Source organism: Athene cunicularia (genome assembly GCF_003259725.1).
Source record: "Athene cunicularia isolate RWA chromosome 13 unlocalized genomic scaffold, athCun1 chr13_part1, whole genome shotgun sequence".
Classification (NCBI taxonomy): Eukaryota; Metazoa; Chordata; class Aves; order Strigiformes; family Strigidae; genus Athene; species Athene cunicularia.
Genome location: NW_020799117.1, coordinates 4,680,850 through 4,704,897, shown reverse-complemented (window position 1 = coordinate 4,704,897; position 24,048 = coordinate 4,680,850). Strand labels below are relative to the sequence as shown.

The window sequence follows — 24,048 nt, the reverse complement described above, 5'->3', positions numbered from 1 at the left end:
TGTCATCTAGAATGTGAAGCTGCAATACAACAGCATACAATATTTCTATTTATGGCTGCTTTTTAAGAAAGATTGCATCAGCTTGTTAACTCTTCTTTAGGACAGACATGATAATATATTCACAGTTTACACTGATAACTATAATTACATTATTTCATGACTAAAAACTTTCTTACTACTCAATCCCTTGCCGTAACAGTAAAATAAACTTCTGAACTTCCCCCTTGACTATCTAATTGAAAAATAACTGCTTTTCAATATAAATTAATGCAATACTACTTTTTTTTTTTTTTTTTTTTTTTATTCCACCAGTCTAATAACACATTTAATGCATAGTCATGTATTTGAAGCACCAGAAAAAAATAAAAGAGAGTCTTTTTCACTATCAATGCTGCCAGAGCTTTAGCGTTATCAAAAGTATTGGTCATATATATATACACATTATATACACAGCAACTCTGCCACAAAGAATTGGTGGTTGTTTACCCAGACATACTTCAGGTTTTCCAATGTGATGCTGTAATACTGTCCGAGGCTACCACATAATCAGAGCTGACTTGAAGATAAACCTTTATATCATGTGTAGGAAAATCTTGTGCAAACTAGAGAGGGAAGAAAAAACACACCAGCCCTCAGTCACTTCCAATCACTTTGTAAACATACATTACACCGAGCAAGCTCAAAGTCTTCATGGTTTTTTGCAAAATTTCCAATTACAGACATCAGAATTCCAATAATAATTGGAATATTATTGGGGATTATTTACAAACTCAAGGTGTAAATTTCTGCAAAAATAATCACTTCTTGTAACATTTGCTGATAAAAATTATCCCCAATCCACCAACCAAACATAAATGTATTTGAAACCTCTTTTTGCCATCAAATAAGAATATGGTTTGGCTTTATAGTAAGTTAAATGCAGGAGCTACTCTGTGGCCTTCACTAGTTCATAGTGTGACACCCAAGTCCAGACTTGCTTAAAACATAACCTGCTTTAACGTAATTCAGTTTCCCAAGGTCAGGAGGAGGAGTTTATTTCTGAACCCTTGTTCTTAACAGCGGTGTTGTGCAACATGAAATAGCACCACCACGTATCAGCGGGTTCTGAATTTCTTTTGAAATGCAAAGACCTGCCAATGAATCTGCTTCTCAGAAGCCTAATATATTGTTTTCACTTGCATCTTCTTTATTGTCACTCTTTTATACCTGTACCTCAATTGCACACAGCATCTTGCCTTTATTGCAGGCTGCAGTTAATCAGCTGGTTTCATAAAGCACCACATAAATTGTGTTTTATGAATTCTTTGTCACAAGAATGTAGCCACATGCCTTGTGCCCCAAGACTCAGCAGTAACACATCACCTTTGTACAGCCTTGGAAAACCGTGATGGAAACTACAGCAGCCCAAGAACAGAAACTCCTCAATCACCTTTACTACGGTAGTGTTGGCAATGAAAAAATAGAATCTAGCGATGTTTAACAGTCAGGTCTTAAAAAAGACAGCGAGAAAAAGAAAGAGGGAAAGAAAATCAGTCTGGGTACATGAGTGGATAGACATTTGCAAGGTTGTCTTTGCAGCAGAAGGACCTTGACAGTGTGAAATGCTGCCATGAGCTCTCAACTTCCCAAATCTCTTACAAGCAGCAGACGTCTTTCCCCCTTCCTCAAACTCCTCATTCATTTTACAACCTAATCTTTTAAATAACATTAAAATACCCATACCAGGCTAATGTCTTCTCTAAAGTGGCTGTAATGCATCTTTTCAATAGTGCTGTACAGCTAATTTTTAGGAGACGGAACTTTTTATTTTGTTTTTGTACCAAGCACAAAGAAGTCGGTGACATGAGTGGAAGGACAAGAATCCTTAGCTCTGGACTGAGGCAGAGAAAAACTCTCCTATTTCATCTTGAAATAATCTCTGATGAACACTGGTCTGGTGATCCAAATTTGCAAAAGACTCCAGACGAGATCTTACCAATGCCCTCTAAAGCGTTACCAGTATTTCTGGAAATGCCTCTCCTGACACAGCTGAGGATTATTGAAGTCCTTTTCACGCTCATTGTTGCTCACAGTTACTCTGTGATCAGCTAGCACACTAAGGTCATCTTCTCCTTTAGACATTCCTAACCAAAGAGCTCTTAGATTAAAGCAGATGTTCATATTATTAGACCCCAAGTGTATAATTAAGCACTTTGTGCTAATGAACTTCCGATTTCTATTGCTTCGGTTCTCAAGGACATCCGATTAAAAATACAAAAAGGAACTTTTTTTTTTTTTTTTAAGAAATGTGAAATACTGTCCAGTGTTTTTGCAGCCAACTTGACTTTTCATAAAAATGTAAACTGAACAGATAACACCTCCTCCCACTTGCTTCTTTATTGAAAAATCTATTTTAATTATTCATTGCCTTCTGGGTAACAGCATTCTCAAATGCAGTTACTGTATACGCTATATAGCAGTCACCATATGTCTTTCTTCCTCACACATTCATAAAAATCAAAACACTTAAAAATTATCTTTGCTAATAAAAACAAACCATGCCTTAAAAATTCTGTGTGGTTTTTTTTTTGTTGAGAATTTCTTGTTTGCTTATGGGATTTTACTAAATTGAGAAAAGTGATTCATATAGAAGCTTCATTTAACAATCTTAAATGTACCAGGTGAAGATTGGGATGAAAGATTTTTTTTATTTAAAACGTCCAGAATGGCAGTGTTAATATACAAAATGAAAGGGAAGCGTGATGCATACTTCATAACACTCTTTGGTTTTGTGGTTTTGGCAATTTCTCACAAACTTAATTCTCCGCTGCCCACCAACACAACATAAATTAGAGATGTTTCATCTGTGAGACATTTCTGCCAATGCTTCTCCAGCTCATCAGGCTCAGAAGGAAGGACTGCAAACAAGTGAAGGCTTGGCACTTTGGAATTGTAGGATCTCACTTTTTCTGGATGGGATCAGCTAGAAATAAACATGGGGTTTGATGCAAAGAAAACTCAAGGTCTGAAAAAGCTTCCCCGTGACTTCGGTATATTTCTGACCCTTAAGCTCTCGTCAGGAAAAGTGCTATACTGGTACCTCGGCACTGGGGCTTCTGGAGACAAAATTGTTTCTGGTGTTTTCCAGGGTTTCATTTCAACTGAACATACCTCAAGCAGAAGCTGATTAATCTCTTTGTGAAAACCACAAACCAGAAGGAGGCACCTTCTACATACAACTATTTTCTTAACCACACCTGAATATTATACCCTAATGTTAACAAAAGGTGTAATATGCTTGACAAATACCTAGGCATTCCTTTTTCACAATGAGGTATTACAGACATTAACAACCACGTACCATAACTGTTTGGAAAACCACGTTGCAGGCAAAGAAATATATATATATATTTTTCTCACTTTAAGTCCCAGATGAAGCCTAATTTTGCTTGTCTCAACTAGAATGTTCAGAGAACAGTGTTCTTCAAAATATCATATCCCTTCTACCTTTTTTTGCATCTTAGACCCTCCAAGAATACTTGCAACCTTTTCAAGAACTGAAAGCCTAAACCTGAATTTCAATCATGAAGGATCAATGAGGCATTTGTAACATGCAATTCGCTGCCTGAAATGACTGTGACATGATTTTATTTTACCTAGTTTTCATTTTTCCTGCTGACAGGGATTGCCTGATAAGTGAGTACTTGCTGTTACAGACCATATTTACAATTTAGACAATAAGAGAATCTGCCTGTTGTCTGTGCCTGATAACTCCTAGGCCTCGACTATCGTTGTAAACAAATTTAGAAATAGGACATGATAATACATAAAATTACCTTCAGACAAGCAAGATGTAACCAAGCCGTAATTCATTAAATCCAAGCATACAGTGATATCGTTCTATAAAGTATAGTCTCATAGGGGAAACTAAACTGTTTCTCCATAAACATGCCCTTCTAAACAATTGAGTCATGAAATTGTCTCACTTAATAGAACACAATATTAGAAAACTGTAATTAAAACTAAGTTAGAAAACTACCGTACAACAGATAGATTACCTGGACATAAGCTTAGCCACTTTCTATGGTACTATTAATTAGAAATATTATAAAGGCATGTCCGAATGCTTATGGGGGACTAAGGCTTTGTAATTCAGCTCTAAATACAGATCTGACTGCCCAAGCTAGACCCAAGGAGATCTCCAGAGAGGTTGGACACCTGCAGGGAAGGCTGAACTTCACTTTTGAGTGACCAGTCTCAGTCTTCAGAGTTTAAGTCTGTATCTGAAAAAATAACTGGATACGCGTGTGTTTTAACATTTGGGACATAAAGATCCCATGCTTTGTTGCCTAGAAGCTTCTCTATTATTAACATTTATTTTTTGCATGACAGGATATTTTAGTAGGTGTTTTCTCTGTGATGATGGACTCTTGTCTGACAAAGATGGACTAGAGCCAAATTGTTCAGATTTTAACAACTCACAAATACAGATCGTGATTCTCATTCTAGTCCATCTCAAAAGAGAGATGTCCGCTGTACAGGAAGCAGGTAACATTATTTTTTTTTGATTTACACACAGTCCGTTCAACTGAATTACAAAAAAATGCAATTCTTCAGAGGAAAACGAATGTACAGATCTTCCTGTTGGGTCGGTGAAAGCTGTAAAATACGTAAGCCTATATATTTGGAATGAAGTGGTGATATCTCAAATACTACCTCCCTCCTTCTACAGTAATAAACAGGGAATTAGAAACAGAAAAATTCGGAATTAATTTGGCACAATGTTGAGAAGTGCACAGAAAGTAACAAACTCTGGAACGACCAGTTAGTCTCTCGTTTATATTCATTTATATTTATAGGCTCAGAATAACTTTACCAAAATCCACTGGCTCAACGTTGTTCACGAAACTTTTGCAGATTTATACTATGATAACCAAAGATGGAATTTAGTCCTTGAGATACCAAAGGAAAAAAAGAAAACCAACCACCAGAAAAACATGTATTTGAAATTTTAGAAGTCTAATTTTCTCCTGTATTTCATTGAAAAGGTTTTGGGTTTGTTTTTTTTTCCCCCCTCACACTAGGAATTTTTTAGCTTAACACTGCAGTGCTTAGCACTATAATTTATCCCACTGTCAGGTTTCTGAAGATTTTACAAACTTTTTCTTCTATTAAATGTTAGGGAAAAATAACCCAAAATGCAGAAATTAATATCCATGAGAAAAAAAACTATATGAAACCAGTCTTATTTATTTGTTTTTGTTCATGATGAGAGAGATTTTAGTGCTCTAATTATCATTATCAGCACACAAACACCTGCTGTTCATAGACAGTGTTTCTATTAACACAGTGTGCCACTTCAATGGTTTCCTTTTGGCAATTCAAAATCAAATTATTTCTTGTCTGAAAAATATTGTTACTTGCTAGCACTAAGTGTTTACTATGTCTGTCATTTTCTAACCTTTTCTTTATGGTAAAAAAAAAAAAATCAATAGCCATTTTAACATTTTAGTAAGTGTTTGTGAAACTCTGATTACCATTGAGCTGCCTAAGTCTGCTCTTACTGTGTTTTGTGGGTTTATACACCCTGTTTGTGTCCTTTGGGGAAGTTATGGGCAGGGTCCAGTGACAGGTTCTGCTCATTCTGCCCTCGGGACCTGCGCCCAGTTCACATTTGGGTTTGCTGAGTTGGGTCCCTCAAATGGGGTTGTCCACGCTGGAAACATCAGCTCCTCTCTAGCTCACTCCAGCTGGGGAAGCGCCGAGCGTGGGGTTTGCCGGGTACCCCCCAGCGCCGAGCGTGGGGTTTGCTGGGTACCCCCAGCGCCGAGCGTGGGGTTTGCCGGGTACCCCCTGCGCCGAGCGCGGGGTTTGCCGGGTACCCTCCAGTGCCGAGCGTGCCCATGCCCCGCGTGGGAACAGACCTTGCCTGCCACAACGCTGGACTCTCCATGTTGAATTTAATGTGGAAGTAAGCAATTCACAGCTACTGCTTCTATGGATGAGACTCACCCACAAAAATCCAGTTGTTTATAATATTTCCAGTTGAGGTGGTGATCATTCCCAGACAAGGGGTGAAACCCCTATCTGATCAGTTATAAATGCTTATGAAAACTTAAGGACTTGCCTCAGTCAGAGAGAGCTGCCAGAGAAGTAGCACCACCTTAAAAGTTTTGTTTCTTAAGATTTCAGAAGGATTAAAAAAAATCTTACTGTTTTAAAAATAATTACACCACGGCACAGTGATTTTCATGGGGTTCCTGTCTCCCGCTGCTGTCTGGGATTAGTCTTTATTTAGCAATGATGAAGAGTTACGTCTCATGTCCTGCTTCAACCTCAAAAAATTACAACGGGAATTCTGTCTCAATGTTTTCCTATCGGCATGTTACCTTGTTCAAGAGATGCATTTACTAAAAGTAAAAATCCTGCTGACAGTGATGCTCCTACTAGTCAGCATCATTTCAGCAAGTACCCAACAGAAACAAAGGGAACAGTCTGCTGCTACTAGTACTATCTTTTCCTCCTTTCTGTCAACTTTTGCCTCTAAAGCAGAACTTGTCTGCTTTATTATGGAGCCTGCTGTAATTTGATCAAATCCAAGGGAGATCATGCTGAAGTGACAGCTAGTCAATGGACGGTACCGTCCCTACCTTGTTATCTGTTTGGGGTCTGCTATGATCAATGCTTCTGTGCTGAGTTCTAAAAACTTAGAGCAAGACCAAAATGCAAAACAACTTCTGCAAGGGTCAATTTCTCCTTTTCAAGTTCATGCCAAAGCAAGCTTCACATATACACACGAACGCTTTCTGTGTATAAATGCTGAAAGTACAAAACCTATTTTAATTTATACTCTTTGGTGAAAAGGCATTCAGGTATCAGAGGTTCAAACCTGAATTTACTCTTCAAGCCTAACAAAGCTGTTTGGGCAGGCAATTCTCCTCTACGACACAGCTATGACAGAAAAATGCAGCAGTATGAAAAAATGCATTTAATTTACGTTATATAAATTCTTCGCACAAGTAATTCAAAACCTCAGTATGTACAGAATGAATGGTGGTGAAAAATCCAATAGTATTTGCTCAAACTGAAAAGTGATTTTTGATTGTTTGCAATCTCTTTATGTTCTTCCTTTGTGAAGGTTTGAGCTCTTCAACTACACCATTATGACTATTCATACCTACATCCTAACACATGATGCTCACATATTGGTGAAAAAGAAATTTAGAATTGTTTTGTCAATTATAAACTTTACAATTCACATTATGTGTTGGCTAATTACACATAGTCAGTTTTATTTGTGAACAGGAAAATACCTCATGAATTCTATAAATAGCTAAAGACCCTGTATTACAAACATTGATCACCTTAAATGTAGCCAGATTACCTCATTCACCAAAACCAAAGGACCTACTTACTCAAGCAGTAACTGCTGAGCGCAGATATTTATAGTGATAAGACTCAACTCACAGCACATGTTGGTTTTTAAATTGATAATTAAGTCAAAATTCCTATTTTTGAAATTCAGCAATGAAAAAAACCCATGAAATGCATATTTTTATCTATCACTACAGGAAAGAAAGCAGCTTCTCAAAAAAAAAAATGAAATTGTGAATTATTTGCTAGGACCCATAAAAATGGGTCCAAAATGAGAGTTTTGTGTCTACTTTAAATTTAACTATATGTAGTACCTTTCTCCCATTTCTATTCCTGGCACAACTAATGCCTTTTGTTCACCGATGGTTACAGTCTGCATTCTTTACTTTCTTTTTTTCCAATCATTTTCGGAATGTAGATGCCAAGCCTTAACTTTAAAAAAAAAAAAAAAAAAAAAACTGCATAAACTGCGAGGCAAGACTTATGTGGGGTCCTCACAGTGAATCCTGATGATTGCAATCCCTATGGAAGCTGGTGATCCTTTCCACCTCAAAGTCAGTATATCAGCTGATTTTGGGACAGACTGAAAACAATACTTTGCATACAAGGTTATACTGTGCCTTTTTCTTCTATATTCTTGTTGCTTTCACAAAAATATTTAAAAGGAAGACTTACAAAATTATCTGGCCTCTGCGCTGATCTACGTGATTCAAGATGCCTCCTTGCCCTCTTCAGGGAAGTACCATACTTTTAAGGTGTGATAGCTACTTACTGCAAGGCCTCACAAGGTCTGTCCTGATTTGCTAACAAAAACACCTAGAAAATTCTGCAAGTGATTTATTTGCGAGGTTTTTGCAGTACCCAAAACTGTTCTGCATGAAGACTTGTTAATTGTATACCATGGAAATTCCTTCCACCTCACTTCTGCACTACAGCAAAGTCATTACAAAAATTTTGGACGTTTTTGAGGTTAAATTACATCGGTTAAAGATGTTTCACTGAATTTGAAGGGCAGCAGTAACTACTATTGATCACCTCATTATATGTAACTAGCCTAGAAATCAATGCAAAGAAGATGTATGATTTGATGGGAATGTGATACAATTTTGGAGTGATATAAATAGCAGCAGTTTTAATGTTTCCAATTCAGCAACCTCTATTGCTCCGTTATAAATGCTTCAGGACGATCAGATTTTCAGAATGGACCAGAAAGAGCCTTACACGTACTGAGCACATGGAGGAGTTCCTACCCAGCTAGGGAGTTACAAACATCAAGCTCTGCTGAGCAATCCTCTGTAGTTTCTGAACGTGGTTAAGTATTGAACACGCCGTCACACCAACATTTCCTTCAGCAAAGAGTTGGGCCCAGCGGCCTCTGAATCAAACCTCTTGTAAGGGCATCACCATCTTCCTGAGGTGCAGTGAAAGGACTTGCACCTACTGGGTCCTTCCTGAGCTATTCCAAGGCTAGCTCTGCCTCTGAGTCTTGATAAAACCCACCTCCTTCACAGACCAGATACCAGAGGAAAAACTAGCGTTTGTTTATCAATCAGTGAACACGTTCTCATTCACAATATTTGCTTTTTTTTTTTCTCTATTCCTTTCCAGCTTGTGAACATTTTATTCGTTTGGCTCTCAAATTACACATTCTATTTAACATAACATTCCTACAAAACCACGTCTTCCATGAAATACGTGTATGTAGAACGTGCAGCCCTTCCCTCATGAACTTCTGCTTTTGTCTGGTGCACAAAAGGAAGATGCACATGAGGTCAAGCAGCAGAACAAAACATCCCCAACCACCATGACTTTTCACTTTTTCCTGGCCCCGGCAAGAACTTGGATTTTGCTGCCACAGTCTTGGAGCTATTTGCTGTGGCTTCTGATAGGAGTGGGTGATGGTCATGGCCATACACAAAGAGCAAAGCTATCTGCTCTTGCTTGCCTCTCACTTTCTGTTAATCAAATATTAATTGGGTGCAGTCACTTCACTACTCACAAACAATATCTAGCAGAAATGAAAAAAGTTGATCTTTCATGCTTTCAGGAAAGGAATAATAAAGACTGATCTGCTTGTGTGAGTTTGCAGGCAAAACAATAGTAATAATAGTGATAGTTATTATTCTAATTATTATTTACAGATACTACATTACTCAGACTTACCTGGGTAATGTAATTTCATCATGTAAAAAATTAAAGGACTGAATTGCAGTTTTTATACAGAAAATTTTGAAGCAAAAATATCAGTTCCTGCATAGTTCAGATCTAATAATCCTACTCTTTACTGATGAAGTCCAGAGAAGAATCATTCAGTGGCTGGAGCACATACCACCCTGTTCCATGTCCTCATATCTGCCCTGCACTGAAAGTTACAATTTGGTTTCAACAAACATAATTTCTCCTCTGTAAAACAGGAAAAAAAAACCCTCCTAGTTTTAATGAGACATACTAAAGCTTTGAAATGCTCATAATTCTTAATTTTTGAATGTTTTTGCTTTACAATTCCCAGAGTCTGAGACTCAAATAGGTAATTTAAAAATCTACCTGGAAATTCAGTGTCAGGAGTCTTTATTTCAAAGCTAAAGCCACAAAAGGAAAAATTTCCTGGCAAATCAAACCCAGGAACCAATTTCAACTCAACCATGTTCATGACTCATTCTTCATCTTCATAAACTATAAAATGATGTAACTCTGCAGTCATGAAAACTTGTGAATAGCAATTTGAAACGGAAATATTTGCTGAAAGTGGATTTCAAAGAAAGACTTGGCTCCAAGACTTTAAATTCTTTTAGTTGTCAAGTCATTCAGGCAAAAGAAATGATACAACTCATTTGGGAAAAAAAGACTGTGATTTCTCTGAATGAACTTCATGCACTGAGTGCTTTTTTTATAAAGGAATGGAACATTAGACCTTCTCATCCATCACACCCAATAGGGCTGGTAGCTAAATGCCACAATTCATATGCTAAATTATACCCTAAACAAGGTAGATTCTTGATTGACCTGCCAAGACCTATTCCTGTAACTTAAAAATGCTCTCTTGGTTCCTTTTAGAAATTTAAACAACCCTCAGTATAATTGAATATATCTGCTTCTGCCTATTGACCTTACATTTCCCTTACCAAGATAACAGCATTTTCTTAGAAGTTGCCTCAGGCATTTCTGCAAGGTCAAAAAAGACACAATATACAGACTGGGATAAACTTGCTTTGAATTACCGCATCCATTCATGCTCCAGTGGCTCTGCAACCCTGATGGCAAGAAATGAAGACTAGTACCTTGGGAGTATAGCACTCAACTTCTTAGAAAACACAAAAAGCAGCTATGGTCAGAAAGAGCCCCGACATGCTGTTAAACGTTTACCAGCTTGCCTGAGCTACTACGCCGCTAACAGGTTACAAACAGGAGTCACACAGGTATGGGGGAAGCCAAAAGAACCACTTTATTGCAACTACGAAGTCACATTTGCCAAGAGATGCCCAACCGCTGCACAGTGTTGGCTTTTTGACAGAATGAACTGCGCACTCAAGGGAAAAAAAATCTCTTCCCCTGCCAGTAGGTTCTGAAGAACTAAAACTGGCTGTTTCTTGTCTGAAGTCCTTTGTTTATGGAGGGGTTTTAGAAGCTTCGGCTAGTGTCCAAGTAAGTTACGCTTGATGAGAACTCCAGTTTGCAGAGCTTCTGGAAAGAGGTACCTGAGAACTACTGTCAGACAGGTCTCTCTGTCCTAAATAACTTCTGTCACTTAGGTGCCAGTAAGAGTCAGTTACTAGCCCTTTTCTTTTGTTGAAATGACAGCTTTATTCATTTTATAGTATTAGATAAAAGGGCACATATGCTCTGAAGGGGCAGGTAACCTCAGGGCAGATTACAGCTCAACCTTTGTGTCTGGGCAGCTGGGTTGAAAATCAGCAGCTATCACGGAAGCATATTGTAAAGGTGAGATAATGCTGTGAATAATGAAGCATATCAAGTGTTTTGATAAACTAAAGGAATCTAAACAGGCCTCAAAGAGAAAAAACATGGGGGCTAGTCTTTGTTTCCAAAATCTTCCATTAGTAATCTCACAGAGTCCTGTTTTCTACCTCTCAGACTCTGACTCAAAATTCCACTTAAAAAAAAATGAAGAACACGATCCTGCCATCTCTTCAAAGATTTAACTTTACGGTAGAAAGAGTATATTGTTGTTATTTGCCATTAAAGGTAGTAATTCTGGTGTAGTTTTCTTTTGCTAGCATTTGTTATATTTTATTAACATCTCCACAGTACCAGTTAGCACTATAAAAGGAATTGTAATTTTTAACATGATTATTACTCTTGATTTTCATCCTCAAAGCGGAAATGTTTTTGAAGGAGCCCAGGGAGGAGGAAGGAATAAGACTCAGGCACTGCAGTCAATTGTTACCTCCGAGCACATACATTTAGATTACTTTTCTTTGATGCTGCTGCCAATTTTATTCACAAGCATATAAAAAAAGGTCATGACATTTAGAATTACAGTACTCTGGAAATTAAATGTTCCTTTACATTTTTAATTTCTGAAAGTAATTTATTATGGAATAATATTTGAATATGATTGAAAGAATGTGTAAAGATTAATGCAAACCATCTTCAAATTGGAAGTTCACAACCACATACATTTAACCTTGTTGTATAATAGGCATAAAAAAGTTTATGCGTAGCTCGAAGAGCTGCATTTCCATTTTGCTGGAAGCATTTGCACTGCAATTCTCCTTAGTATTTTTCCACTGACATGTCTGTATGAGGCATGAGGTTTAGCTCTCTATCATTTTCTACTTCAGACTACGCTGTATTTGAATAAATTCCACATACCTAACAACTAAATACAGAGAGGAAACCGAGTCCCAACTGTCTACACAATTCCTTTATGTAAACGTTCATAAGAGAAAATGAACTACTGATTTTTATACCAATTCACCAATCTTAATGATACTATTGTACCACATGAGGAAAATAAAATAATTTTGTGTGAAGACTACAGAGAACACTAAGGTACTAAGTAACCAAAATGCTGGTCAGAAGCTCCAGAGAGAGAGATCTGGAGACTCAAGTGTAGGCGTGACCAGGCTGTAGGGAACTGCCACGCTCTGCTAGGGAACTGCCTTGTACATCTCACACGTCACCTCAGGCACTAGTGAGGGCTTGTTTCTCCAAAGCTAGGTGACGCTACTCGTTGAGCAGATAAAGGAATCTTACGAAAGGCAGTGCTACGGAAATTTTTTTTTGTATTCAGCAACTAGAATTTATTATTCTTTCATAACCCTAAGGAAAGCTTGTTGGCTTCCAGGCTGTAAAGGGCAGACACACACAATACCAAATCCCTTTTCAGATGTTGCTAAAACTGCCCCAGGGTAAAATTTCATAGAATCATAGAATGGTTTGGGTTGGAAGGGACCTTAAAGATCACCCAGTAAATAGAATTTACTCATGTTTTCTCATGGAAATTCCTGGGAGCTCTTCATTGAAAGACTGACAAGCTCTGAAATACTCAGATTGAGACTCCATTAGACTCAGTGGGTCAACTGAAGAGACTGTTTGAAGAAGAGTGGCTGAGAAAGGAAGTTAAAGGAAGTCTTTAACTGGCACATTCAAAGACCCGGAAGAAAATTTAAAATAAAGTTAGAAGGCCTCTTCTATTGATTATTTGATTCTCAACACCAAATCGTTTTGTGGGCATTTCAGCACATAACCCCAGAAAGAAACAGTGATAAAGCAAAATATTACACTGCTATTTTTTTTCTGAATATACATACATATACATATATATATATATATATATATATATATATATATATATATGCGCACACACACAATCACTTCCATGTCTGTGCAGGTATTTTGCTTATAACACTATTATCAGGCTCACGAGCAGTTTCTTTGCATACGGTTGATGCAGGAGATGACCAGTGTTTTTAATGTTTCTATACACACGTGGCAAGGATTTCCCTTATTTCCCAGGAGGTGTGCTCCTCCGAGGGGGCAGAGCACTCACTTCATGCCACACTGAAGATGGCAGAATCAAGGCATTTAATATCCTTGGACTCCAATGGCAGGAGTACTGTTAGCTCAAGTTTGGTCTGTTGAAAAAGCCTTTGGGAAAGTTGCTCTGCAGATCACCCAATCCATTAAATAAATGCTTTGTTGGTTGGAGTTAAAGTTTTGAGTCAAGCAAAACAAAAGCCTGGGTTTCAGAATACATATACCCTGTCAAATTGCATTTATCAAGATAAGGGTTATTAGAATCTTTTTTCTCTCATGTGAATGAAACGGTAAGCTTAAAATGTCACTGAAGATTTATTAATCTGATACTCTTTCTGATAAGGGCAAAGAAATAGAAAGGGCAAAGAAAAAGAAATATTTCTTGTAGCCTGATAAGGGCTACAAGAAATAGAAAATATGAATAAGGCAATTTATCAGGGAGTGTGCTGTAACCAAAAGATTCAAGCCACATAAAGCAATACTACAGTTATATATCGATTTCAGAACCTTGCCATCTAAAATAGTTCATCTGAGTTTGATAGCTATGCAGAAAAATGTCTGTGATTTGCAAAAAAATGGAATAAACCTGAATTTTCAAAATCTAGGCTGGAGACTCACTTCTTGTTCTAGAAAGTGGATGGAAACCTAATGTGAAAACTGATGCTGTGCTAGAGGACAGGGTGTGTGGAGCAGGATCATCAGTGTTTTCAGCTGAAGTGACAGGGCCTGAATCAACCAGAGAAAGTGTTGATTAAACTTCTTTTTCCTGTTTCTGCCTGCTACTGTCCATAGCAGGGAGGAATAAGAGTGGAGAGAGGGTCTCAAATATTTTAGGTCAAAGAAACCATTGTTAAAGCTTCATCTTTTTTATACTCCACGTGACGCACAAGGCAAATAGATGTATTTCACTGTAAACCCTGCTTAAGTCATCACCTTGGCTTTGTGAGTAATACAGACCAGAGCCCACCAGCTGTCTCTCTTCGCACTCCTCCTAAGGAAGGACAGATAACCCTGTCCTTAAAACCAGACCAACTCTGACACAGATGCTGTCCCCGGCACATCTGCACTCATATCAAGAAAACATATCCACGAGTAACAGCTCTTTTCCCTTCCAAAGGGCTTTCCCCATAGCAGGGTGGAAACTCTTAGACAGAACCTGGCTGTGGCACTTGCCCTGCTGCTGGACGTCTGCTTTTAGTCACTCTCTTTTGCAAGAACTAATTCCCTTTGGATGAAGTCACTCTAAGACAGCTTGTGTTTACTTCCTCGGAAAATACCTGGGGGAGTGAAGTAGCTCACCAGGCTTTCCGACCTAAATAGAGAACTCACCGGAGAGCTGGCAGGGAAAACGGCCATTCATGCTGAGATTCCAAGCTTCAGTTTTACATAACATCATTTGCAATGAGTTTGTTGTTGAAACAATTTAATACATAAAGACAGATACTTATATCTAATATACATGACTTCTAATGATAACGTTAATAACAATAAAGATTAAAATGATAATTCGGAGCCCATGTAATATATATGTGACTTTAAATGACTTTTTGGTAAACACACAGGCTATCGATTTTTTTTTTTTTAAACTTACTACTTGATGGTTCATTACTTTGTATTTTCTTTATTTCTGTCTTCTTTTATGATGATTCAGTATTTTCAGCCAAAATATTTTCAGTCAAAAATTAGAATCATTAGCCAGAACTTTGTTTTCCTATCAAGTGGGTGTTAGTTTTGCAGTAGTTGTTTGAAAGCACTACAGGTTTAGAAAAGGATTAGTTGTACCTCAGCTTTTTCTCAGAAAGCATTACATATAAAATCAAATAGTTAAGAAATATCTGTCTTACAGTTTTCTAAGAAAATAGCAGGAACCAATTAATCTGCTGTAATTCCATGAGGAACTCAACTCACCAGTCTTCTCCATCTTGTGTTTTGAACTTTCAGGTCCTGGAAGGCAGGGGCAGGGCCCTTCACATCGAGTTGTGATGGTTTTGCCAGAAGTACACGCGTGAAACTCCAACTTGCACTAGAATCATAAAAAAAAAAACCAAACCCAAGAATACATTTTGAATTAGGATGAGATATAAAAGCAGCAGCTGTGGATTAAACGAGAAATTGCATTTAGCAGTAATGGCATTGGACAGATTGCAAAACTTCAGTCTCTATTGAAAATGCCATTGTTTTTATTATTACAGATAACAACAATAATAGCTACTTCCTATGCAGAGCTTTGCACGACACTTCTAAATGTGCCTCGTTAAGTGTTGCTATTATTCCCTGCTTAAATATATGGAATCCGCTCCACAGAAAGTTAAAACAATTTCTTCCAGGTCACCTAAGAGATCAGTGGCAAAGCTGGGAAGAAAATACAACCCTGCAGAATCCCACGTGTTTCCTACGCTGCATTGCCATGTTTCAGTGTGGAATCACGCCATCTATCACCTGTTTCCACTACTGATTTATTAGTCTGGTCTTTTGAGGAGCTGGGAGCTCTCAACTTCCACCGCAAGCTATGGATTTGGTCTGAATAATGTCCGTGAAAACACACCAATCCTCACAATAGTGAGAACTGAAAGAAATCAGCTCATCAGCTGATGAGACTGGTCCTTCAACATGCCAGCTTCTCTGAACAAGGAGGACATTTTAAATGACTCCTACCAATAATTATACATTGCCTTAACACTTAACAGCACCATCCCTAAAAGAAGCCATCCATCAAGCAATCAACTCCAGAAATACAACAAAATCATAAAAGTGAAGAGTGAAGATTAAAGCAGGAGCAGGACAGTGTAATTCCCTATATCTGCCTATTGTTACGTGTTCCTTTCCCTTCCCTAAAACCTCAGCAGATGGGATTTACAGCACTTCTTGACAGTCACCACGTTCAAACCATTTAGGACAGAGGACATGTGCAGTACTGGATGAATGAGACAACTCAAGAGAATTAATATTGCAAAAGTCTGCTAGTTAAAAGCCTGATTTATAACGTACTGACTATTCACAGCCTTTGCTGTTTGCACTACATATATTTTAGCGCTGACTTTCCTCTAAGAGCTCTGTGCCTGTGTAGTTGTCCTCTCTGAAGTTACTGCCCCAAGGACAATTTCTCCAGACTGTGCCCAGCAGCACGGTTGCTGGAAAGTGAACTAATATACTAATAAAATGGAGTGAAAAAACAGCTCATAGAAGCGGGAACAAAAACGTGCGAGGTGTTCTCTTTGGCTTGATACCTAATGAACTGAGTTGAGTTCCATTTATTTGTCTGCTTCAAGCACTGATGTTACCAGATCAGAATCTGAGGGGTTTTAATGCAAGGAGGAGTCTTGCCTGCAGCGCCGAGGCTGGCGCTCCTCCCCGCGGAGACTGCCTCCTGCCAGGGGAAATGGGGAATGCGGGGCTGTAAAAGCCCTTTGATATGTCAAGAGTTTTATTATAGATTAATTCTTTGCCGTTTAAAAGTAGGCCAGCATGCTTACACAGTGCGACACAAGGCGTTTGGAGATGTGCAGCTCTTTTGAAGGCAGAAGGACACCAGAATAAGGACCATGGTGTTACCCAGTGAGGGTGCAGTGGGCAACTGGAGCTCATCTAGCAACAGCCACTGACGAAAATCACAGCATCATCTTCTGTTATTTTGGTACAGTGGAAGCCAAGAGAACAGAACAGGATGTTGTTACAAGATAAATACCTCCTGCTTTGAAAGTACTGCAAATATCTTGGCTTTGCCTCTGTTTGTTTTTGTTAAAAGGGCTCATCTTTGCCCAGGCTTTAATCTAGCAGCAGGAGACCATTATCCTGTGCCTACATCCTCTTCTGTTGACATTATCTCCTGGCCATTCTGAACTTCAACGCACCGTGGTGGCTGCATGCTCTGCACGATGCTCTACCCTCCTGATTTAGAAAACGCACGGCCACACACAAACACGGGCAAGCTTAGCTTGCGCTTTACACTAATTTCTTGCAAGACTGAAGGGAATGCAAGTACTTATTTTTCATCTGTGTGCTCCATAAATACAGTTGCTTAATCTATGCTGTTTGGACAGAACACAAAAAAGACACATCAGAAGGAAGGAGAACTGGAGAAAGGGGAGCACTCTGAGCACACAGTCCTGGAGGCAACAACTCTTTCTGCGGCGTGCTCTGACAGTCAATATGTTATTGAGAACACAGACATAAATCTTTTTCCTGCAGCTGGAGTTGATCATTTAATCCCTTACAGAACATCAATTAGTTACATATTTTATTATGCATAATAAACGTAAATTCTGTATCTAAGCATTAGCAATTACACTTCAAATACCACCTTTAAGATGGTAAGGCCTATTTCAAGCTCATTATTATATGCAGTTAAGAAAGAACGAGCTTTACACTTGGAAACAGCATGGCAAGTTTTTCCCCAGCTTTCCTTCAGACTGATAAAAATTACAATCAAAAAGATCAAAGTAAATAAATAAATAGAAACTACTTGAAAAGGGCTGTCTCTGTGGTCTGAATGCACAGGGCAAGGAGAAGATCACAATGGTGCAGTCACATGTGAATAAATATACACCTAAAATTAATCACATTATATTCTCACCCTTCTAGTTTGGCATGTTAGTTTGTGTACATACAGAACTGGGGTGGCAGTTTGGATGATAAATGAACTCCATTGTTTTAAATATTAAGTTAGGATAATACTGATTACTTTTCAACATCTAATCACTGTATGTAACTGTTTTTCCCTTCCCAAAAGAAAAACATGGATATAGCATGCTTTCCACGTGATGGTGAGCTTATTCATTCCAATAACCCACACAAGTAGCTCAACTTTGGATTTAATGACAGTGCCTAAGCCAAACTAAGTGATATTCAGGGGCAGATTGGCTATAGAAGATGTCTTGTGGATCAGTAATGAAGTTTTCCGACTACTCTGCCACTGAATCTACAGTCTATAAGGAGCCTGTTGGTCTTCCCCAGATCATGGACACTGCATTTCTCTTTTTGTGGAGAAAAATAACATACCATCTTTCCTTTGGCCATCCTCACCTCCTTCTCACATGAAAATAAAAAGATACACGGTACAGGACAAAACATAATAAATGAAGGAATGATCTAACCTGTCAGTCTTTAGCACCTAAAGGACATCACAGTTTTTGCAGACAGAAGCCAGGAAGCTCCTTGCTGATTCTAGACAGGACTCACCAGGAGCAGTCCCACAGTCTGAGGCTGGTCCCTCTGATTTTGGGAACCCATCACACTGGTGGTATGACTGGATTGTGCTCCGACTCTGCTGAGCATTTTTCCTAGCAGTGCTCGCTGGGTCCTGCCAAGCTTCATGTTTCTCTGCTACCTCCCTGGTGTTTGAACTGCATTTATTTACTATGAACCCCAAGGCCCACATAAACATCTCTAAACTATTTTACTGCAAATGGAAAAGCAGCTCTGTTATTTGTTGCTAAATGTATATGGAGATCAATAAAATATATGAGGGGAGAAACGGTTGAACATATTCATGGAAAATTCATAAATTAATTTATTCAACTAAGATGTGGGAAATTATTGCAGAGTGTGTTTTGGCTAAAGTGTTCCCTTGAGAATCCACTACTCGTATAATGATTCCCTCTTTATTGTCAGTGAATCTACAGCAATGTGTTTTGCATAAGCATTCACATTTGAGGGAGTAAGAAAATAGCTACATAAAATTTATTCCCAGCTATTTTATTCTTGTCTGTCAGTCTCCAGCCTATAGTCCCTGCTAGAGTAGAAGCTAGATATTTTTTTAATGATGTAATAAAACAGCGTATCTCTGTCTTTATACTGGCTTTCAACTTTTGGCAGCCAGGATTTGATCTAACCTGCACATAGGTAACGTTGTTGAATAAGTTACTCTGACCTTTTACACAAGGGTGTATATTTGACTAATGAATGTCTACGCGGACAGTTAGCACAGCCTCCAGACCACATTAATGCCTTGAAGAGTTTTGCATCCTGATGCAAAGAACTCACGTATTTGCTTAAATAGCATGGCAGGAGCGGGGTGGCAGAGGGACAGCAGCGCTCAGGCGGCTGCTGGCCATGGGGTGCATCCGTACGGGGGGGCTGGATGAGCTGCCTCCCGCCTGGCATCGCTGATGGGCACCTCCCGCTTCTGCTACAGAGCTGAAACTGCCTCCAGCAGCCAGTCTGCTCCAGGTGAGACAGCAGCTTTGGCAGCTACTCCTTCCACCAGCAGACACCCAGCCGGTCCCTGCTGAGCCAGTGCAGGAGAGCAGAGGGGAACCCTGCAACAATAAATGCACCCAACAGCAGAGACGGACAGGGCACATCGGCGACATCTGACGCATTAACTACACCTGCTGGGATGAAGACTGGCGGCTCACTCTGTAATGACATCATACATTTCTTCCTTGTGATTCTAATTACAATCTATAGGGTAAATACTGTCAGCTCCTAGCCCTGACAGCACCCTTCCCTGGGAGGGGAGATGTAATTGAGAATCTGCTGCAGGTGCCCCAGACCATGTGCTTAACATTGCTCCTGCTCATAGGGCCACAGAGAGGACAGTATCCTGACAGTATCCTGGAGATCTCACAGCCTCGGTAACAAACGCCATGAAGGGGATGAGAAGAGAGCACACTTTATCCAGGGTTCAGCAGAGGGGAGGCTCTCCAAGACCCTGACTTGGTATAAAAATCATAAAATGTATAGAATTCATAATAGGAAATCTATCATTTCAAATTTCTTGTAGTTATGCTAATAAAAATAGAAAATGTTAGCTTCCAAACTTCCATTGCTCCTGTCATTAATTGAAACGTGAAGGAAAAAGGAGAGCAGCTCATTTTTGATGGTGGGAGTATGCACAAATTAGCAGACAATATACATGATGAAGATAAACTACCATGAAGTCTCTTTCTCAAAAGACTGAAAATTGGAATAGGAGGTTAAATTTTATACTAAACCAATTAGAACTTATGTTAAATACCTGAAATATTACATCTTACTAATAGCAGTGTCTCTAAAACTCCTTTGTTGAACAGCGCTTTTGCCTGGAAGATGTTGCATCTTCTTTAGCACCCTGCAGCTTTTTACATTTCCGCTGAGAATTATTTCAGTGCAGTGTTTGTTTTATGGTGCATCTTTTGTTCACTTACAATACGTCTCTTCTAAACTTCAGATACAAATAACAAAAGCTTATTATTTTCTACCTTATCTTTTACTTGGTACCTGCCACCAGCAGAAGCTAAAACTTCCTGAAATTACAACATATATATACACATATATTTTTTTTGTCCGGAGTTTCTTTATATCACTAGCTTTTTGCACCTATCTGTCTTAGCAGATAATTAGAATCCATTGGAATTCAGACACCCATTTGAGAGGGGTTGTTTGTTTACAAGCTTTAGAGCAGCGCTTGCCATTGCTTCCTTAGGCTAGGATTCTTATCAGTGTTTTTTTTACAAGCCTGTGTTTCCAGTTTCATCAGACGGAAGAAAAATTACTGTATCTGGAATACTCAGACCAAAAGACTTTTTTTTTTTTTTTTTTAAAAAAAAAAAACCAACTTGGAACTATATAAAAAAGTTTCAGTATCTTTCACTCAAATTCCAAAGGAAATGTCATACGGCACACTCCCATTGCATCCCGCTGAACACGTACATTAAAAATCCTGCAAACATTTTATGCTCTGTAAAAACCCGAAATCCTGAAAACCACCGCCCAGGTGGGCAGCTGGGAGACAGCAAAGTCAACCACATGAATTCATGTTTGTAAAAACACCAACGCGAAATCCTGACACGGGTCTCAAGTTTTGGGCGATGTGCCAGGGTCGTGCCGTCCCTTAGCACTCCTCCTGCCCGCCCTGCCACCTCTGCTGCTCTGCAAACCACGGGCCTTGCCCAGCGTAATAAAACCTATATGATGTTTGTTATTCAAATCTCAAGTTATGGTTAAATATATTATTCGGTAAGTTAAATATAAAAAGAAAATTGTGTTAACATCAGATTGCGTTGTAACTGAACTTTGTTGTGGTCAGACAGTGTTGTGGTTCTAAATGGTTTTGCACTTTGCATGTAACCTAAGGTTTAAAAAGAGATAAGGCATTATGTCTATAGTTTTTGATGGTTAAAATCAGTTGTTAAAAGGGAGTTAGAACGGCCGCCGCCTTCAGGCCAGACGGAGTTATGCCCAGCCCTGTCTGGCCCGTGGATACCAGCACCCCTGTGCTGAGCCGTCCCTCCTCCCCGCGGTGGATTAAGCCCGCGAACCTTCCCTGGCGACAAAAAAAAGGAAAGAAAAGCCCTCGAAAAGTTGTTGACGACTTGCAAACCCCTCAGGGAGCACCCCCATCCTCATGAATATTCATGCAGGCTGCGCTTTAAAAGGACTCCGTTTCGGGATGTAAGGTGTGTGTCTGGGTGGAGCAGAGACTCCCCGGCACACCCGGCGCTGTTTTGCTCACTTTCGCTTGCTGATAAATTTTACCGACCACTAAAACAAATGTGAAGGTGGTGATTTCATTTTAAATTATGATTAACCCATCGCACCCAGGCCCCGCTGCCCTGGGCTCTGGAGGAGGAGAGGGGCTGAACTGGGACTGGGCAACAGAGCCCCAAGCCTCAGAGGGGGCACTGAAAATACGGACCGCGCTCTGTCCCCAAGACTGACCGCTTGGGTAGGCTTTATCTTGACGAAGATGGCCATTGTATGGCCAGACTAACAGTTTTTGCTAGGGAGTATATTCATCCTATTTCTCTGGGCACGCACTTGCTGCTCTTTCTGCTTGAAGGGTGAGGTCCCTTCAGCAGGGCTCCCCGCCCTGCATCTGCTCTGCTCCGGGATGGGACTGGCTCATGTTATTGCAATAAAAATAAAGGGGAGGCTGGGGGAAAAAAAGAAAATAAAAAAATGTTTTCTATTAGAATAGCTACCAGGCGAACATACGGCACTTTATCTTTGCAATAAAAGCTGTAGAAAGATATCTTAAAAACCTGGTGTTCTAATTAGGAGCTCTGTTCTCCTTATGAGAATACAGAGATGCTGCTGATATTAATGGGAGTTATGCCTGCATACCAGTGGTGGAATAAACCAATTAAACTATTGTGTAAATACAAGTCGAGCCACTTTAATGTGTGCTAGTTGTAGCTTTGAAGCAGATGTTATAGCTGACTGGCTCAGAAATTCCCCTTTCTGAAAGAAATGACATGAAGGACCTTACTATATCTCAGGTAAACAACAAATACTTGAGGAAGTCTCTCATTGCACACTTAGCTGACAGGCTAGTGGTTCATCATCTGCTAGAAAAAAAGTTCCCAGGTGTGGGGTCAAGAAGAAAGAGACCCAGGTTCCAAGGCACTAATATTAAATAGGCTGAACAGATTTACGCAGCTGAATGCAGTAACACCAAAAGGTCTCATGCAGCAAAGCTCTGAGGACCACAAATTGCTCTACACTTCACAGCTCTGCCCTCTGCAATCCTGCAGCTCTAATGAGGGAGAGCTGCAAGACTTTGCCCTGAGGGTAAAATTAACCACTGAGCAGAGGGAAAGCATGAGACCCAGGCATTCTCTCAAAAATCACCCTTTAAGTCAGGAGGTCACATCATTAATGTTGCCAACTGCAAGTGCTCCAAGGACATGGCTCAGGTCCCTAAAATTAAGCTTGTAGATTTTAAGATTGTAAAAATGTAACAACACTTTTTTAAAAAAAAAAATTCAGCTGCCTTTGTTGTTGTTGTTAGGTCCCACCCATATGCAATCAGTAAGTTCCAAGTTTTTGACTCTTACAGGGTAAATTTAAACCAGCGACTAGCAACTCCTGAGCAACTGTAAAGACAGAAGATTCATCTTCCAGGAAGGGACAATCAGTTCCTGGCCTGGCCTTCAGAAAAGAGCGAGCTGAGTTCCAAGAGGGAGCCATCATGCAATTCAGGATGGCATTAATTGCATATTTTGTGGCTCCACACTATAATTAGAACAGCGCACACCTCTCTAAACGAGGTTTCAACTTCTCAGCAGGAGGAGAAGCAAAAGGGGCTCCTTGTTTTCATCAGTTAAAGTGAAAAGAGTTGCTTTAGAAAACAAAGAGTCTGACTACTCAGCACCTAAGAAGAGTTCATGCCTCCTTCTTGCCTTCAAATTAGTGCATGAGAGATTCATAAACGAGAGCCTGTGACCAAGGGATGCAGGCCAGGAGAAGAGGGAGAAAAGGAGCGTGGCAGAGCTGTAGGGGCAGGCATGGCAGCGGTGAATTCTCAGGACAACAGGCCATGGCGTGGGAACCCAGGGTAATGGCACAGCTAAAGCAGCAAAGTACCTGACCACACTGCAGTAAAAACAGGATTTCCTAAGTGTTCTGCCAGGAATTTGTTTCTAAAGGATCACATGGTTGATCTCTCATATCTGTAACTGGACTCAGAGTAGCCAAAAGTTTTGCATTAAATGTTATCCTGCTGGTAAAACTACCCAAGAAGAAAGAAATACAGACTTAAAAAAAAAAAACAAACCAAAAAAACGCCATTTCCCCTAACTAATAGCTGAAGAGTTAGTAGGGCGACTGTCATGTTTGAATGGCAGGGCTGCAAACCAGGAAAATTATCATGGACTCGTGCTACCGCAAACTGCCCTCACGGACAGAGCAAAATCAGCTAATTTAGGTACTTCTGGACAGATCACTGAAGGACAAAATTCTGTTTTAATACAAGCAAATTGCCCTGAGAAATAA

The 24,048-nt window shown here is 39.5% G+C and overlaps 1 protein-coding gene across 2 annotated transcripts in view; it reads right to left on the bottom strand.

Moving 5' to 3' along the window:
• SPOCK1 (SPARC (osteonectin), cwcv and kazal like domains proteoglycan 1) overlaps positions 1-24,048 on the bottom strand; it is a 318,661-nt gene that overhangs the window by 50,220 nt on the left and 244,393 nt on the right. For both annotated transcript variants that reach the window (XM_026858125.1, XM_026858124.1), the window contains one exon: positions 15,262-15,376. In XM_026858125.1, the coding sequence (XP_026713926.1) occupies positions 15,262-15,376 (115 nt within the window). The remainder of the gene's footprint in view (positions 1-15,261; positions 15,377-24,048) is intronic.